This window comes from Erpetoichthys calabaricus, chromosome 5, assembly GCF_900747795.2.
Source record: "Erpetoichthys calabaricus chromosome 5, fErpCal1.3, whole genome shotgun sequence".
NCBI lineage: Eukaryota > Metazoa > Chordata > Cladistia > Polypteriformes > Polypteridae > Erpetoichthys > Erpetoichthys calabaricus.
In genome coordinates, this window is record NC_041398.2 from 190,629,510 (window position 1) to 190,648,529 (window position 19,020).

At 38.3% G+C, this 19,020-nt stretch overlaps 1 protein-coding gene across 1 annotated transcript in view; it reads right to left on the minus strand.

Annotated features, from left to right (window-relative positions):
- Nucleotides 1-17,432, minus strand: part of ptar1 (protein prenyltransferase alpha subunit repeat containing 1) — a 56,575-nt gene extending 39,143 nt beyond the window's left edge. Inside the window, exon 1 of the mRNA XM_028802336.2 lies at nt 17,289-17,432. Coding sequence (XP_028658169.1) covers nt 17,289-17,374 — 86 coding nt within the window. The 5' untranslated portion in view covers nt 17,375-17,432. The remainder of the gene's footprint in view (nt 1-17,288) is intronic.
- Between the last annotated feature and the right edge of the window lie 1,588 nt (nt 17,433-19,020).

Consider the following 19,020-nt stretch of genomic DNA (forward strand, 5'->3'; position numbering starts at 1 on the left):
AGTAAATGACAAAATGTAGGCATAAACTATATAATGTATGAAGCCTGAAGTCCAAATATCAAAGAAACACTTTCACAAAAGGTACACAAAAAAAAAAGCCGCCTTAGTGTGCGACATTGACACCTATTTACTACAATTGCCGCCGTGGCACAACAGTGTCAGTTGCTGACTGGCAATCAGAAGGTCATGAGTTTGATCCTACATGACTCCCTTATGAGAAGTGAAGTGTTCTTATTTTTACTATTTTAGAATAAAAAGATGCATTTGATTTCAGTCTGTAACAGCCGGTGTAATTTATGATATTTGCAAAGGTTAGCTTTTTTTTTTTTTTATTCATTTTTCATTGTCTCTGACACAGCTGTTTTCACATAAAGACGCGCTATAGCTCTGCAGTGTATCACGATACATACGACCGCATGTTTTTTTCCCCCACAATCTTGCCAGTCCCCACATGTTGCTGTATGCTGTTTCTTTTGTACTCCAGGACATGAAGAGAAAGCATAGTAAAGAGCAGTAACTTCAGCGCTATATGCAATCATCAGACACTCCCCATCTGACACTGCTGTTTTCACATAAAGACGCACTATAGCTCTGCAGTGTACTTGTGGCTGCATTGTCGTACCAATGCTTGCGAACTGAAGTGTCTGCATGCACTTTTCGTGGTATTATACGTGTATTTTTTGAGCATGCCCATGTAGCTCAAACACAGAAACATATGTTGATGTAAAAGTATAACAAAACAAGTGCACTTTTATTCAAGAATAAAACCGAAGAAAAAAGAAAGCAAGGTACAGTAGGCGGTTGATATGACAGCTTGCGTGGTGCAATGCTAAGAACTGCTGATTTCCATTCTGTGCTATATAACCGTTAACTGTTAACATTTGAATCTGATGATTGCATATAGCGCTGTCTTATTCAGTGTGCGCAAGAACATGCAGGTGGCCAGTTGCTGCGTGCTATAATGCACATTTTAAAAAAAAGAAAGAGACAAATATATATGACATTTTGAAGAAATCATTTTATGACGCGAATAGTACCAATCAGAAAACATCGTCGAAGTAATGCAGTATTATTTGAAAACGAATAGCGTCAGGTTGGGTATGAAGTTATACTGGCGCTGTTTGAGTCAGATCAGAAGCTGAATAAGCTGAACAAGCTCCTGTTCTGACTCTAAGTAAAAAGCATGAATTATCAGAAATAACCGCGATCGACATTTTAAACTTAACGATTTACAGTGCATACCAATTTATAAATTTTATGTCCATTTGAGGGGAAAAAAAAACCCCCACTTCTTTCAAAGCTGGGAATTGAACTCGCGTCTCTGTAGCACAGCAGGGTTGCTGTTTTCCAAGTCAGCAAATCTTAGCGTTAAGCCACGGAAAGAGTTTCAGCATCCTTGAACCTTTCTTTATTATATTCTGTAAGTGCTTTGAGCATGGGAAAGGCGCTATATAAATAAAATGTATTATTATTATTTTGTGAAAGTGTTTATTTGATGTTTGGACTTCAGGCTTCACACATTCTATAGTTTATGCCTACATTTTGTAACATTTATTACTAAAATATGAAAAAGTTTCTGTTTTAGCAATGTGTTTACACAGATTACTGTAGAAACGGAACACGCATGAAATGCGTGTGTTCCAAATAGCGATCTATTATTTCCATTCTAAAACTCCAGCAGTTCAGTCACTCCCAGATAATCAAACAAGGCATGAGCTGGGAAAACTTAGTGAATGTTCTGCGACGGTGGGGGATGGAATAGCCGGCTACTTGCTGCTCCTCTTAATCAGCACATTTAGAAGACAAAAGAGAGGTGAGAACAGTTTTAAGGTGGGCCGGATCTACGAGTTTTTTCGTAGACTCTGGTAATTCTAGTGTTAAAAGCCGCGCTGACATCCTTTGACCTCAACAGCCCCAGCACCCTCAGCAGAAGACCAATCAGAGCCACTTCAGGGACTGCTGGAAGTTGCAGTTTCAAATTCTATTGGCTACTTTCACCATCCCAAGTCGTGGTTTTCTCTACAGGTGCTTCCTGTTCTCTCTACAGTACAGTATTACAGTACAGTATTGCCACGAAAAAAGCCATAACAATTGCGGAGGATATTTGCGGTTTCTGCTAACAATTATTAGTTAGGTCCTAAGGAAAAATCCGTGAATGACTGAGGCCGTGAACTCTGAACCGCAACTTTGCGGGGGTCTACTGTATTCTTGAAGACCAAAGTAATATTATGTCTGAGATATAGCTAAGACATCGTACGTTCATCATGCCAATGAAAAGTAAGTCTCTTGAAGTGCTAGGGAGTGACAGGCTGTGCATGGGTCATTCATACGGCACTTAAGTGCTTAAAGTGCAAGGGACTAGGTTAGAGTCTATGTGCATGTATATATCTATGCATGTCTGTGCTAATCTTAAGGTGTGACAGTGGACCAATCCGGTAACTAACTCGAGTAAGTTGAGGGCAATACCACGATAATACACCCAAACTCACACTCACTGAGAGAGGTTAAACTTTCCAAGCTATACAGCACTGTTCACTCCTTTGTCATTTCTACAGACAGGATAAGGCACACACATGGTTATATAAAAAGACTGCGGTAGCAATACTCAGGCAGTTGTTCTGTTTTTCACTTCCCTAAGAATCACTATGATTGGTTTTCACTACTTCCTTTGCAAATACTGCTTCTCAGCAAAAGGAATGCTGTTGAACACATAAATCATGGATGCCAGGCACAAGTACAAAACTTAACTTTTGGTAACAGCAATGAAGAGTCTGTCACTTTGCTAGATTAAGAGATCAACCTGAAATCCCAATAGCTCAATTTACAACCTTACCTAGTCCAAGCAAAAATGTATTGAAAAGAATAAAGGGTTTACACTTAAAAACTTAATAATATGAATGATCATTAAATACTGCAGCTGTGGTAGTGGACTGTTAAAAACAAATCATAAAATAATTTTATTACAACATAAAATTGTGATCATGTTTTCCAATAACACACAAGTATTGTGGTTTGCTTCTACAATGAATTCCAAAACTGTGTTCATTATTTATCTTGCCTAAAATACTGCTTGAAATCATATGTCTTTGGGCAAAAAATGTGTCAAACCATTACAGCTAACTGGAAAAATCTTTAAGTCAATTCATCTTTCTTACAACAAATACTATTCAAGAACTAAAGTAGAGTACACCTCACATATCTGTGTGTTGCCTAACCTCTGTGAGATCAGCCCTTATGTTTGTTGGTCGCCGCAATACTTAATTTTCACATTAAAATATTACAAATTACATGTAGCATATTATATCAGACTCTTTGTACATCTGTAATGTTGGTTGTCGAATGCGGAAAAATCACGCTATTTGTCCAAGTAATTATGATATGCTAATGCCCACCTGAGAGAGTAACCACGGAGCACACTGCCTTTTTTTCCTATGTATTGTGCCTACATGACCACACAGTAATACCCGAACTATTCCAAAGCGACGTTTGCACTGTTTTGTGTATCTCACACCCTCATACACCTTTATCGTAAGAGAATCCCTATTCTACGATGGAGTGTTTGATCAGGAGAAAATATGAAGCTGGTTTTAAATTAAAAGTCGTTGCAGTGGCGAAAGAAATAGGTAATTGCGCTGCTACAACAAAACTTGATGTGTCTATGAAACTGGTGTGAGATTGGAGGAAGCAAGAAGATGTTTAAAAAAAAAAAAAAAAAAAAAAAATGTAAGGGTTGCATTTTTGAATGGGTGTATAAGTCGGGGTCTGATTTTATAATTGATTTTTCGGGTTTCAAGACCCGACTTATATGCGTGTATTTACGGTAATCAAGTACTGCTTCTGAAAAGTTATTCTACAGTATGCTTATGCATAAGTTATGATGTCACTATAGAGACAACCTTCAAATAAAGCACTACTGATATTTGTCACATTATATTAATGTTTTCTATGCATGATCTAGTAATCTCTAAAATAAAGCTAGCAATTCACATATATCAGTGTATGCTGATTAAATCAAGATAAAATAGATATTGAATCGAATCGGGACAGCAGAGCTAATACTAAGCCGTAGTGGTAGGGTTAGCCAATATGACCAATATTATATATCATAATATTTACATAGATTACTAAAGAGCTAAAAAGCTTCTTGAATGAGAAATCCTTCAAGCAAAGAGTGACAAAGGGGCTTTGAAGAACACCCACTGAGTGCTGAAGAAAAAGGTGAGAGGAGAAAAAAAAAATTACAAAAAGAAAAAAGAAAAAAAAAATCACACAGAATAACGTTAAAGATACCTGGAACGGAGTGGGCATAACTAACCATGGCTCAAGTGATTGAATGGGATGTGGGCAAAGCTAACGTGCTGAACCAATTTTTTTTTTAAAGATTTTCCCTACCACTGCCATATTTCTCCAATGACCCTGCCACCATCCCTATAACATCAACAACTACAACCAGTTTAACTGGAATGACCAGTGATGAGTCTGACAATCACTATGGGTTGTCCATAACTGATGACCAAGTGAGGCGACAACTGAGGAAGCTATACAAAGGAAAAGCCACAGGACCAAATGGAGTTAGTCCTTGAATTATTAAGGCCTATGCTGATCAATTTTGTGGTATTCTCTGTCAGTTGCTCCATCTATATTTAAGGCTGAAAAAAGTGCCTCTGCAGTGGAAAACATCCTGAATCCTGTTCCATAGAAGACAGGTGCCTCTTCATAACTACAGACCAGTGACACATCTCACATCATGAATAACTTTGAAGGGCTGGTCCTGTACTATAGGAGTCCTCTTGTTGTAGACCACCTGGACCCAATGCAGGCTTTGCCTATTTGAGAAAGATTGGATGGATGATGCAATTATTTATCTGCTCCACAAAGCTTCTTTTCACCTGAACAAAGCTTCAGTGCTTTCAATACCATCCAGCCATCGTATTAAGGGGTAAGCTCAGAGATATGCAGGTGGATAATATGATGGATAACAAGTCTTTTCTAGCAGACCGCAGTCTGTGAGACTCAAAAACTGCGTCTCTGATACAGATGTAAGCAACACTGGAGCACCACAAGGAGCAGCCCTGTCTCCTTTTCTCTTCTCTCTGTACACCTCAGACTATAACTATAACACCTGGGAACTTTCTTGATGCAGAAAGAATTGTCTGAGGAACTGTTTATCACCTTGCTCGCAACAAAGAACCTCTATGTCCGGTTACCATTCAGGGAATGGCGAATTGCTACATGTTCTTCAAAGTCCACATCAATGACAGACTGGATTGGTCTTGATCCACCACATGAACTATATAGGAAAGGGAAGAGCAGACTTTATTTTATTAGGAGACTGCATTCCTTAATGTGGGTGGTGATATCCTTCACATATTTTACAACTCTGTGGTGGCCAGTGTGATTTTGTATGCTGTGCCGGGCCGGAAACATCACTTCATAAGAGGCCGACTGAACTGACAAGCTAATTAAGAGGTCAGAGTCAGTTACCTGGATGCACTCTGGACCCCCTGGAGGTAGCAAAAGGAAAGAATGAAAATAATGATGTACATCCTCTCTCTAACAAACTGAGTACTTTAAGCTAATGAATTATTCAGCAAAAATTCATCAAGAAACGCTACTGAGACTCAGTGATATCAATAACAAGTGATCAGCTAAGACTGAGTTCACTTAAAACACAGAAATGTAAGTGATATTTGCACAACTTGGCAAAAGGCAGAAAATCAACGGGGAAGGAGGAACTGAACTAGTTTTTAGTAAATTATAATGGTGCGCTGCAGTCTATTAAGTGTCCTTGGGAGCTAGGGAAAAGTGTGCCAACTGTGTCAGACCAATTACTGCAACCAAACATGTGATCTGAGCTGTGCGGCAGCAGTGCTAACCATTGTGCCACTGACCCATAAACAACAAAAGACACAGATGGAACGAATACCACAAACAAAATACAACAAACAGTCACAAAGTATCAATAACTAAATTAAATATAGATCATTGCTCTCATACAGTTCACTCTTTGGGCACACACTGGCCATGCCACAAAGTGGCTGTGTGGGACTGACTCCTTTCACTATTTGAAGTCATGGCTCCGGACGCAACTGGAATATCTTATTTGTTTCCCATGTATCTATACAGATGCTTTGTACTTTCTTCTTCCACCAAGGACAAAAAAAACCCTGTAAATAGTAAAACATTTTTTGCCATTATTATTTCACAGTGTGCCCTGTATCTTTTCTGATGAGGGGAGGACTCCTTCAAGGTTTGTTGAAATGGCATCTGTTCACATGGCTAATTTGCACACAAATTACCCACAGGATGCTCTGCTGCACAGGGATCAATGTTATCCAGGTTATCCAATGGCAGTGAATAGCTAATATTCCCCTCAAGTGACAATGCTCAAAAGTTTTTTGTTAATTGTTTTTGTTTTTTTAAAGCATGCAAGCTGGAAATCCAACAGTGTTTCTCGACATATGTGGCTTCAGGACCTACCTTGTCCTTTTTAAGTTCACTGATGACCAACATATGGCAATCAAAGTGTAATAGTGGGTGTGGGAGGTTAAAAAAACTGCGAGTGGAAGAGCTGGGCTCACCCTTAGTGAAATAAGTGTGGTTATAGACAGGAAAAATATCATACAGCAGTGTCCAATGTTTCATTGGATGGAGAGCAGTGGGTCATTTCAGGACATCTCAGTAGCTTAAAACAACATTTTTTGTTTCTCATGTGCTTACGACCCAGTGATGGCCATGTGTTGATTTTCTGAGGTCTTTATAAAATGTCATTGTGCATCGATCACAGTTTATTATACATTGGGTATTGCTGTTGACATGCTCATTTTCACATTTTTTATTTCAAAAATCAAAGTATCATACAGCAACACACGTAGAACTAAAAGGACAACAACAAAAGCATCTTAGGAAACCTTTGCTGGAAGAATGTGAAATAAACACACACAATGGTAAAGTATATACGTAGTTTACAAAGCTCCTTCCTGTAAAACAGACAGACCTTATTGTCTGTGCCTCAACCATTAGTGTGTCCAGTGGCACCTTTTTCTTTTCTTTGTACTTTCAGAGTACATTATGGCAATAGGCACGGGAGCACATGCCGTTTTGTTAATATTTTGAGAAGCCCGTGGCCATCACGCATTCTGAATGGGCAAAACTGTCCATTGAGGCCATGTAAATGTATAGTCTAAGCACCCATGTCTTGGCATGTCAATCAGACCAAACGTGCTTGCACAGTTTGAGTACATATACAGCTGATGACTCTGTCATGCAATGTGAGTAATTGCTTGCTCATGATTTAAAAAAAATGAGCACTGTAATAATAACTTTATTTTTTAATATCCAAGTAACTGTGGTCTATATTGTTTTTATTGATTAATCTGTGGAAAATACCTTGAGTTGCATGTAAATGTATGGTAAGATGCAATATATTAATAATAGGTTTTATTTATGTAGCGCCTTTCATACACTCAAGAACACTTTACAATTCAGTACACACATTAACGAGACAGTAGAAATTACATACACGAAAAAGAATAATACTCATTGAAAAGATGTGTTTTTGACAGAAGTTTGAAATTAATAATAGATTTTTCCTCGTGAAGGCTGAGAGGGAGAGAATTCCAAATTTTAGGGGCTATCACTCTGAAAGCTCTGCCACCCATAGTTACTAACCTGTATTTAGGTACAGTGAGTAACTTAGCATCCGATGATCGTAATGCACGGGCAGGAGTGTAAGGAAGCAGCAGCTCCGACAGATAATGAGGGGGCTAACCCATGAAGGGTTTGAAAGCTGAAAAGAATAATTTTATATTTGATTCTTGAAGAAACTGGTAACCAATGTAAATCAGAGAACAGAGGAGTGATGTGAGCAGATTTTTTTAGTGTGTGTAAGTAAACAAGCAGCAGAATTCTGAACATATTGTAATCTATTAATATATTTAGTCAGGAGGCCATAAAACAAAGCATTGCAATAGTCCAGACGGGTAGTGATGAAAACGTGAATGAGTGTTTCAGTATCTTTCACACTGAGGAAAGAATGCAGATGAGCAATGTTGCAAAGATGAAAAAAGGCCGTCTGTACTATTGAGCTAATGTGTGACTGAAGGGTAAGAAGCTGATCAAAGATGACACCCAAATTACAGATGGATGCTGAGGGTTTAACCAGGATCCCATTAATGTCAATTTTTAGCTCACGAATGGTAGAGAGGACAGATTTGGTACCAACTAATAAGATTTCTGTTTTATCCAAATTGAGTTGTAAAAAATTATCTGTCATCCAATGATGGATTTCCCGAATGCAGTCAGTCAGCACAGCAGGTGAAGATGTTGCAGTTGCATCAATACTTACATAAAGTTGTGTGTCATCTGCATTGCAGTGGAAGCTCAGACCATACTGACGAATAAACTCACCTAATGGGAGCATATAGATGTTGAAGAGGATTTGACTAAGCACTGACCCTTGAGGGATACCTTGTGTGAATGAAGTAGTGGCAGATTTGTATTCCCTAATGAAGACGTAATACTGGCAATTACTGAGGTATGATGTGAACCAAGAAAGAGCAGCACCAGAGATACCAGTAGCTGAAAGTCGGGACAGTAAAATCTTATGGTTAACAGTATCAAACGCTGCGCTCAAGTCAAGAAGAACTAGAATTGCGGTCATCCCAGAATCTGCGGTTATAAGTAAGTCATTGGCTACCTTAAGTAAAGCAGTTTCAGTGTTATGTAGGGCTCTGAATCCAGATTGAAAAGGCTCAAGCAGGTTATGCAAATTTAAATAATCATTGAGTTGAGCAGCAACAACCTTTTCTAAGATCTTAGTCATAAATGGAAGATTAGAAATTGGGCGATAAAATTTTAGCTGTAAGGGAACTGAGCCAGGTTTATTTAAAACAGGGATTACTGTTTTACTGTAGTACTTTGAACGTGCCACCAATAAGGCACATCTGTATTCCTTCAGATGTTCAGTGTAAGCCAGGGCATGAACAGCCAGACCAGTCTTCTTCCAGTGCCTTTCCAAGTGGCAACCAGTTTGCTTCATGGTATGCAATTCTGCTGTAAACTATGTAGATGATCGGGTAGTAGGAACAACCAAGGATTTAATAGGTGCACAATGTTCCAAAATTTGTGACTTTATATAGAGATAAAATCTGCATAGGGCAAGACAACCCAGAAACATCATGGAGAAAGTATGCACCAACAGACATAGAGAAGGACAACTGAGCAATGATCTTGATATTACGATACATTATTTTAGATTTTAGACTTATTTTAGGGAGGGGATAAGTGAAGCTAAATTCAATCAGCTTGTGAAGAGAGATACCAATAACAGTACCGAATGTGCAGACATTCTGCAGACAAGTGGAACATACAAGATACAGAATATGGCCCTTAGCATGGGTTGAAAAACCAACATGTTGCACAAAACTGAAACAATCCAGTACTGAACGTAGCTTACAAGCAGATGGACAGTCAGAATCCACATGAATATTAAGGTCACCAAGTAAAATAACAGCAGTAGACATGCCACAGACAAGAGTGAGTATTTCATAAAGTTCAGAGAAAAAATCCAGCTGAAGCTTAGGAGGTCTGTAGATTAATATAATGTGCAGCGAAGCCTTTCCAGTGATTTTAACAACCAGGTATTCAAAAGACGTAATGTTGCGAAAATCAACAGTGGTTGCTTTAAGACAATCACGCTGAACCACCGCCAATCCACCTCCTTGGCCTGGGGTTTAGACAGGTAACTGTAAACAGCGGGGGTAAGCAGATTTAGTTGTAAGTAATCACCTGGATTTTAACACGTTTCTACAAGGAACAACATGTCCAGTTTTTTAGTAGTTGATAAGTTGTTAAGGAAAGTAGTTTTATTAGTTACTGATCTGCAGTTCAGGAGCGCACAGTGGAGAGTTAAGTCAGATTACAATCCTTGGTTACTCCAGTCCAGCATTTGTGGCAGGTGTCTCAGCCAATTCATCTGCCTACTCCATCGTCTTGCGGATTGTCTTTTGAGTAAACAGGTACAGTGGGGCAAAAAAGTATTTAGTCAGCCACCAGTTGTGCAAGTTCTCCCACTTAAAAAGATGAGAGAGGCCTGTAATTTTCATCATAGGTATACCTCAACTATGAGAGACAAAATGAGAAAAAAATCCAGAAAATCACATTGTCTGATTTTAAAGAATTTATTTGCAAATTATGGTGGAAAATAAGTATTTGGTCACCTACAAACAAGCAAGATTTCTGGCTCTCACAGATCTGTAACTTCTTCTGTAAGAGGCTCCTCTGTCCTCCACTCGTTACCTGTATTAATGGCACCTGTTTGAACTCGTTATCAATACTGTATAAAAGACACCTGTCCACACCCTCAAACAGTCACACTCCAAACTCCACTATGGCCAAGACCAAAGAGCTGTCAAAGGACACCAGAAACAAAATTGTAGACCTGCATCAGGCTGTGAAGACTGAATCTGCAATAGGTAAGCAGCTTGGTGTGAAGAAATCAACTGTGGGAGCAATTATTAGAAAATGGAAGACATACAAGACCACTGATAATCTCCCTCGATCTGGGGCTCCACGCAAGATCTCACCCCGTGGGGTCAAAATGATCAAAAGAACGGTGAGCAAAAATCCCAGAACCACACGGGGGGACCTAGTGAATGACCTGCAGAGAGCTGGGACCAAAGTAACAAAGGCTACCATCAGTAACACATTACGCCGCCAGGGATTCAAATCCTGCAGTGCCAGACGTGTCCCCCTGCTTAAGCTAGTACATGTGCAGGTCCGTCTGAAGTTTGCTAGAGAGCATTTGGATGATCCAGAAGAGGATTGGGAGAATGTCATATGGTCAGATGAAAGCAAAATAGAATTTTGGTAAAAACTCTACTCGTTGTGTTTGGAGGAGAAAGAATGCTGAGTTGCATCTACAGAACACCATACCTACTGTAAAGCATGGGGTGGAAACATCATGCTTTGGGGCTGTTTTTCTGCAAAGGGACCAGGACAACTGATCCGTGTAAAGGAAAGAATGAATGGGGCCATGTATCGTCAGATTTTGAGTGAAAACCTCCTTCCATCAGCAAGGGCATTGAAGATGAAACGTGGCTGGGTCTTTCAGCATGACAATGATCCCAAACACACCGCCTGGGTAACGAAGGAGTGGCTTCGTAAGAAGCATTTCAAGGTCCTGGAGTGGCCTAGCCAGTCTCCAGATCTCAACCCCATAGAAAATCTTTGGAGGGAGTTGAAAGTCTGTGTTGCCCAGCAACAGCCCCAAAACATCACTGCTCTAGAGGAGATCTGCATGGAGGAATGGGCCAAAATAACAGCAACAGTGTGTGAAAACCTTGTGAAGACTTATAGAAAACATTTGACCTCTGTCATTGCCAACAAAGGGTATATAACAAAGTATTGAGATGAACTTTTGTTATTGACCAAATACTTTTTTTCCACCATAATTTGCAAATAAATTCTTCAAAAAAATCAGACAATGTGATTTTCTGGATTTTTTTTTTCTCATTTTGTCTCTCATAGTTGAGGTATACCTATGATGAAAATTACAGGCCTCTCTCATCTTTTTAAGTGGGAGAACTTGCACAATTGGTGGCTAACTAAATACTTTTTTGCCCCACTGTATAAAGGAGCGGTGTAAATACCACATATGAGCAATGCCAACCTCCATGCATATGCCGTACGTCACTGTATCTAGTCTGCAGTGCATACAGTAAGCGCATAATTGTGTTGTAGAGTAGGTAATCATCTTCAGAAAAAGCAGTAACAGTTACCACCACGTTAGCCAGAACCCATAAACTGACTCCAATTGAGCAGAAAACAAAGTCAGCTAAGAAAGTCTTAATCCTAGTCAACTAAGAAAGTAAAGACTTAATCACCAACCATGCTGGCTTAGGGAGAGTACAGGGGAGAGGGCTCGCGGAATATAGGCTGTGAACGGAATTAAACTTTACAAAAGGACCAGTATGAATCCAGTGAGAATCCGCCCATAAAATATAAAAAGCACAAGCAAGGAATAGGACATTGTAACAGTAACAAAGCAAAAAGACACTGGTGAGAAGTGGCAGCCAAATCACGCACAGCGTACTCTCATATAAATGAAGTTATTATTATTACATAATTTAATCATTTATTTAATGGGCTTTTGTAAAAATCCAAATTCCCCCAGGGACAAATAAAGTTCCAACTTTTCTTTTTAAAAATTTTTGGACTGTAACAGTATATACCACTGCATAAACCTATAAATTTAAAAAAGTGTAAAATGAAGCAATACTGACTTAATCAAACCATTTACTAAAGTCTTTTTTTAAACATGAGATCGCACAAGATTTATTTTTTATTACACTTGAACAGTCATGTAAAATGAAAATAAACAATTCAAAAACAACAAAATAATAAATACTGTTTTAGAATGAAACCTGCCTGGCAGCAGTGAAAACATTTCTCCATAATGTGTCACCTCATGTGTAGTTTTCACAAAATCAGGAATTAGTCCTGGGCAATATATCAAATTTTTTTAATCAAATTTATATTCAATAAAAATCAATATGCAAAACTCAATATTGTGATGTTTGATACTTTTATTTGATTTTCCACAACTTCTTTAGAATGTTAAATAAAATTCGCAAAGACTAAACTGCTCTTTATAAGCATGTTTATGTTAACTCCACCCATGTTAGATGGTGGGGATTAGTGTGAAAAAAATAGACTGAGGACAGAAGATGCATTTAGAACAGACAGGGTTAGCGGTGCTGCTTGCAAGTGGTTAGGTTTGCCAAGGTTGACGGTTCAAGCAGTGCATCATTTGAAGATCAAATCAAAGGTCAAATCACTACATGTATTTTTATTTTCAATTTGAGTTTGTATTTTTAATAAGCAGGTGCATTAAGCTTCCTAATAACTATGACAAAGTCTGTCCAGAATGATGTAAAGTTATAGTGTTGTGTTGTCTCATCCCATTTAGTATTTGATTTTGTTCTTGTGTACTTACCATACTTTGTGTTTTACTGCTTTAACACTAGAATCCCTGAAGCCTACGAAGAAAACTTGTAATCCCAGCCCACCTTAAATCCCTTCGCACCTCTCCATCAGCGTCTTTTGTTTTGAAAATATGTCGATCAGCACAAACAGCAAGCAGCCTGCTGTCCCATCCCTCACCTTGACAAAGCTCAGCTCGCGGGGAAAAAAATTCTTCCAGCTCAAGCCAAGGCTCCTTATCTGCATGTGATGTGCCTGGAGTTGTACAGGGTAAATCTTGATACATAATTTGCCTGCCTCCTCACTCACGTCCATCCGAAGCCGAATGTGCAGTCGCCTTCTGCGCACGTCCGAAGCCGAATGCGCAGTCGTCTTCTGCGCAGCTGCCAGAAAAACCTTACGAGACCGACATCCAACCCCAACATCGTGGCAGGCGGCGGATTTACGGCCGCAAAAATTCAAAGAGAAAGGCGACTTCAATTAAAGCTCTACAGGCCTGAAAGGCGATTTCGACTACAGCTTGAGGCCTAATTACGCATTCATTCAATACACCTATATCAGGTTTGTGGTGCTTACACTTATTACTATTCCATATTGTACTGGAACATTCATCATTCAATATTATACTATAGGCCTGGAAAATTCATCAACTAACAGTACAAGCCTGTACAGTAATGAGGAAAGCGGACTACAATCATTACAAAACAACTTCTTCGTTACTTATCATTTGTTCTTCATACACTGCTGACACAAACTCGTGCCCGTTTCAGCTTACGTTGTCGAAATGGGCTCTTTGTCTAGTAATACAGTATATCGTCATTTGGAATACATGCATCATGTGTGTTCCATGTCTACAAAGATCTGGGTAAGTGTAGGATGAAAGGAAAAATCGAGAAATGCTGAATACATACCTAAAGCAGAAACTTTTTCTATGTTATACTAATGACGTGAACTGTATAATGTGTGAGGACTTTAGTCCAAATATCAAATAAACATGTGCGCTTTTATTCTTGAATATAACCAAAGAAAAAAAAACATTTGATTTATATGTTGCTCTCAATGTGTTAAAAACCCATGCCCAAATGTTAATCGACAGGGAATTTATGCATATTCTTTAATGGTGCAGAGGTAAGAACCACTGCCTTATAACCCAACAGTCCCGGGTTCGAGACCGGATGCTCTGCATTTTGAGTAGTGAGCTGCTGTTATTATTATTACTATAATAAAAATATACATTTGATTTGAGTCTGTAACACCTGGTGCAAATTTTGGCTACTTGTAAGTTAGCACTTGTTTTTTTCATTATTCAGTTTTATTCTCTCAGTGACGTTCAGGTGATACAACAAACTTGCCTCTCCCTCTCTGAGTTTATAGCATTTATCTCCACTCCTTTCACATGAGCAGCACTGTTGCTGATGCCTTCTCCAAACAATTTGTTGTACTAGCAATCAAAGATTCGATGTCCTGTGACCGCTATCAGTCTGGACGAGGCAGGACCATAACAACAGATAGCTTCTTGGCAACGCTTTTGCTGACTAATAGATTGCTGCACTCTGCTTGGCACTATAAAGTAAAATGGGACTTCCACCTGCAGCTAAAGTCACTTCAGTATGCGAGCAATTCTACACAATGCTATTTAGATCTGGCAGTGATGACAGTATATTTGTCCAGTCTGATAGTAGCCATCCTACACTTACCCAGATCTTTGAAGTCACGGAACACACATGAAATGCATGTATTCCAAATAACGATATACTGTATTATTTACCCTATACAACTCCAGGAATCTCACACGCAGATAAGAAGCCTTGGCTTGAGCTGGGAGAACTTTTTGCCAGCGAACTGAGCTCAGTCAAGGCAGGGGATGAGACAGCAGGCTGCTTACTGCTTATGCTGATCAACATATTTACAAACCAAAAGACAATGATGGAGTGGTGCAAAGGGATTTAAGGTAGGCCAGGATTACAAGTTTTTACGTAGGCTTCAGGGATTCTAGTGTTAAACACTATAAGGTGGCAAACTGTTGTTTCTTAACTTGTAACATTTCCCAATCTGTCTGAAGAACCCATACTTTTGGTACCAGTCGGTACCAATGCTCCATAAACATAACATTTCTAGCTTTCAGTATCAGTACTGCCGAACGACAATCAGTGCTGGACTCAGAAGGCAAAGAAATATATTAGAAAAACGTGAATAATAACTACACTTAAAAATTGCTCATGGTGATGATGATACATCACTGCATCACTAAAAACACGTCTTCAAGACAGGAGAATTTCAGTGTGTGACTGCAGGAATCGTGACTCTTATTGAAAAAAAAAACATGACTTTTGTTATTACCACTTTTATCCTATTTTGGAATGTCAGTTCATAATTAGCTTCATGCATACTCTGTGAGAGTAATGGTGTGATTGATCAGATGGGAGTTATAATTGTTCAACTTGCAGTGTCACAATGTTTTAAGAGGAGACAAAATGTGCACTGGCACTAACTTTACTTTATGGTTGTTGAACACTTAGCCTTGCACAAGAAAATGGATTACAATAGTATGATCATGTGTAATGCCCAAATCAAGCAACATTTTTAAGGACATCTTAATAATACAACCCAGCCAGAAATCAAACAAAAATGTAATAATGATAGATTACGGCACTATTACAAAAACATAAAAATGCCCTCTAGACCACATGTCCAATAGGTGCAAGCCACACAACAAAATTAAGCTTCACCTTGCTTGGCAGCTATAACAGCAAAGTTTAAATTGTCGGTGTTCATTAGCCCCGCAGTTGTGAGACAAAATGTAAGGGATGGAAGAAAACAATAAAATATCAAATTCCATTGCTTGACTCTCTTGGTGTGGAGAAGTAGGTTATGGCTTTGGATTTCAATCGGCTACTGACACTGTGTGACCATTAGCAAGTCACTTCACTGTTTGTACTCAAACTATGGAAAAAAATGAAAAGTAACCAATAGTATCTCTTGGATGTTGTAAGTCGCCTTGGATAAAGTCGTTAGCAAAGTAGCAATAATAATAACAAGATAAACTGTACAAGCTTCATCTTACTATGTTTCTCTAGCCCAGTAATGGAATAAAGCATGCAACCATTCTAGCAAAATCTGAATTAAACATACTTGTGCAAGCAAAACATTAGTAAACTAATCCCACCTTCACTCCAGACATCCCGACTGGTGCATAACCCCTATTTTGTAAAACATTTATTTGAATGTTCGGTAAATTGTACCTCTTCCGTGCCTACTCTGCCTTTCTTCTCTATTAAGGTTAACTTTTAAAACAAATTATACTCTCCGTTTCAAAGACAGTTGTTCCAGTTCAGCATTGATGTTGAGCCTGTTCTGGCGGCCATCGATCACAAAGCAGGAATAAACTTCGGGCCTTCTCTCATTTACCGATTTTCATATACTGTAAACATACTCAAGGCGTTTCCTTTCCTTCTTATTTCTTTCTTTACGTTGAATTGCCATAAAATGGTTATATAAATAGCTACAGCAATTAAAAAGGTCAGTAACTCGGCATGCGAAAAAGATGCTAAGAAATCACAAATTTTTAAAAGTTGTTTATTAATATTTATAATAACGTGCGCAAAATTCAACACACGCCCAAACTTACTACTTATAATAAGGGCAAGCATAGCTAGTACATGAAGTAATAAAACAGGTTAACGGTACCGTCTTGATATTCCAAATAATAGTGCAAAGCTGCATTATAATTAAAGAGTTTGAAAAAGTTGTGCGAGCCTAGAATGACAGAAAATGTGTACAGAATATCACTTTCCAAAAGACTTACTTTTTCTGAAAAGACTAACCATGTCTCAGAGAAATGTCAAAAGCTGATGCTCCACTATGACAGATCCGTATTGGGACATGGCGGAATATATTCAGAAACAACGAAAAATGTCTCAACTAAAGGATAGTAATGCTTGGACATTCGTTTGATGTCTACTAAAAGCTCGTTTTCAGTTCATGTAATACTGAGCTAGTTTCGACAATATAAAGTATCAAGACAAGCTGGCTAAAGGATTATACGCATTGAACACTGCAAGCTGAAGACAGGTTGTCTTGCATTTTACATAGCATTTGCATGTGAACTTTCCTAAATGAATTTGCCGTCCTAAGTCTTCAGCGACACAATTCACCAAGGCAAAGTCAAAAAACTTTACTGTATATTCAGATCTAGCTTCGCATTAGTGCAAATCGGACGTATCAAATTTCAAAATAAACTAGTAAGTGTCAAGTTGTGTAGCTAATTGAAGGTACAATAAATAAACGGGGCTGAAGCAACTTACATGTTAGGGTTTTTCTTGAATGCGCTGTTAATATCCTTCACAACTCTCTGAACCAGCACACCCACCTCCTCCTCTAACTCTGCCATCTTTTTTCCCGACTGGAGCCCACCGGAATGCTGCCTGCTTCCAAGAGTGGGGTGGAGGAGGCAGTACTTCCGGGTGGCTAAATGTGCTTTCGGATATGACGTCAAGCATGTCTACTGGGAGGACGGAGAATTTAAAAAATCCTGAAAGAAAACCTGTGGAAATTTGGGGAAGATACATCGTCTCCACATTTGTATAGTCCAAAAACACTAACGCCAAAACTTTGTGAATGAATGAATGGTAAACAGAAGGTTACAGTTGCACATGGAAAAACATTCCATATACGTTAAAGCTTAGAGTGGGTTCTTGAAAAAGAGAAGTGTAACGGATCACATTCTGAGATTGGAAACAGATTATAAACGCAATTGGGAGTAAATAAATTGTGTTAGGAATATTCTTAAATTTGGAAAACAAACGTAAATGCTGTGGAAAGAGTGGCGATTAAATTGCATGAAGTAAGCTTTAAAGTAAGGATTTCTTGGTGGGTTAGGGACTGCTTACCGTAGAGAAGTTTGAAAGTAGGTGTAGGTAAGGAATACTCGATGAAGGTTTTAGTAGAGAATGGCACGCTACAGGACAGTATCATTAATGCGATGTTATTTAATTATATGATAAATGATTTGCCACAACCTGTGTCACTTGTGAACGTATCCTTTTTTTGAAGATGACTGTGCCATTTAGAAACAGGGATGACATTTTAATTTCCTTCTAAAAAAATCTTCAAGTAGTGGTCTCAGAGATTGAAGAGTGGGCAATTCGATGGTACTTTATATAGTCAGTTTCATAAAACAATACCTGTTTGTTTCACACAAAGGGATGTTATATTAAGTACGATTTTTTTTCTGTAAAATGTAGTTATTAAATAGAAGGAAGAGTTTTAAGTTTCTAGGCATGACGTTTTATTTCAGAATAACTTGGAATCAACATATCATGGAAGTAGTACAGAAATGTAAGCACAGAGAAAACGTAATGTGATGTATATCAGGACAATGGGGAGAACAAATACGTACATCATATAGGATATGCATGTCATTGATTAGGTCTATACAGTACTGGATTGTGGAAGTCAGACATATGGTTCTGCTTCATCTAAATGTATCTTTGTAGGATAAACATCAATATAGGGTGCTTGGAATATGCTTCGGTGTCTTTCCACCTACCCCAACAAATGCTTCATTAGTGGAAACGAAAGAATTACCACCAAGATTGAAAAGGAACTTGTCTGATCTAAACTATTGGCTATATTAATGCTTAATCCAGGGCATACAACAGAATAAATACTAGAAGACTGTTGAGAATATCAATATTGAGGAAAGAAATGGGATTCATTCAGTAACAGAGTACTGGTAGAGGATTATGTATTTTAATTATTATGATAAGATTTCTATTTGGGCTTCATGATATTTGGTGAAAACTATCATTGATTATACAATAAGCGAAGATATGAGTAATGTTCATGTCAGAGTCAGTTGTTAAATAATTATTTGGAAATATACACATTTTATACAAATTTATACTAATGGATCAAAAGACCCCTTAAGTAATAGAGTAGCCTCTGTGTTGAATGTTAAAAATGTGAATGTAAAAAAGGCCTGCAGAATATTATAGAATGGATAAATGAACTTAGATCTAATAGACCCATTATCTT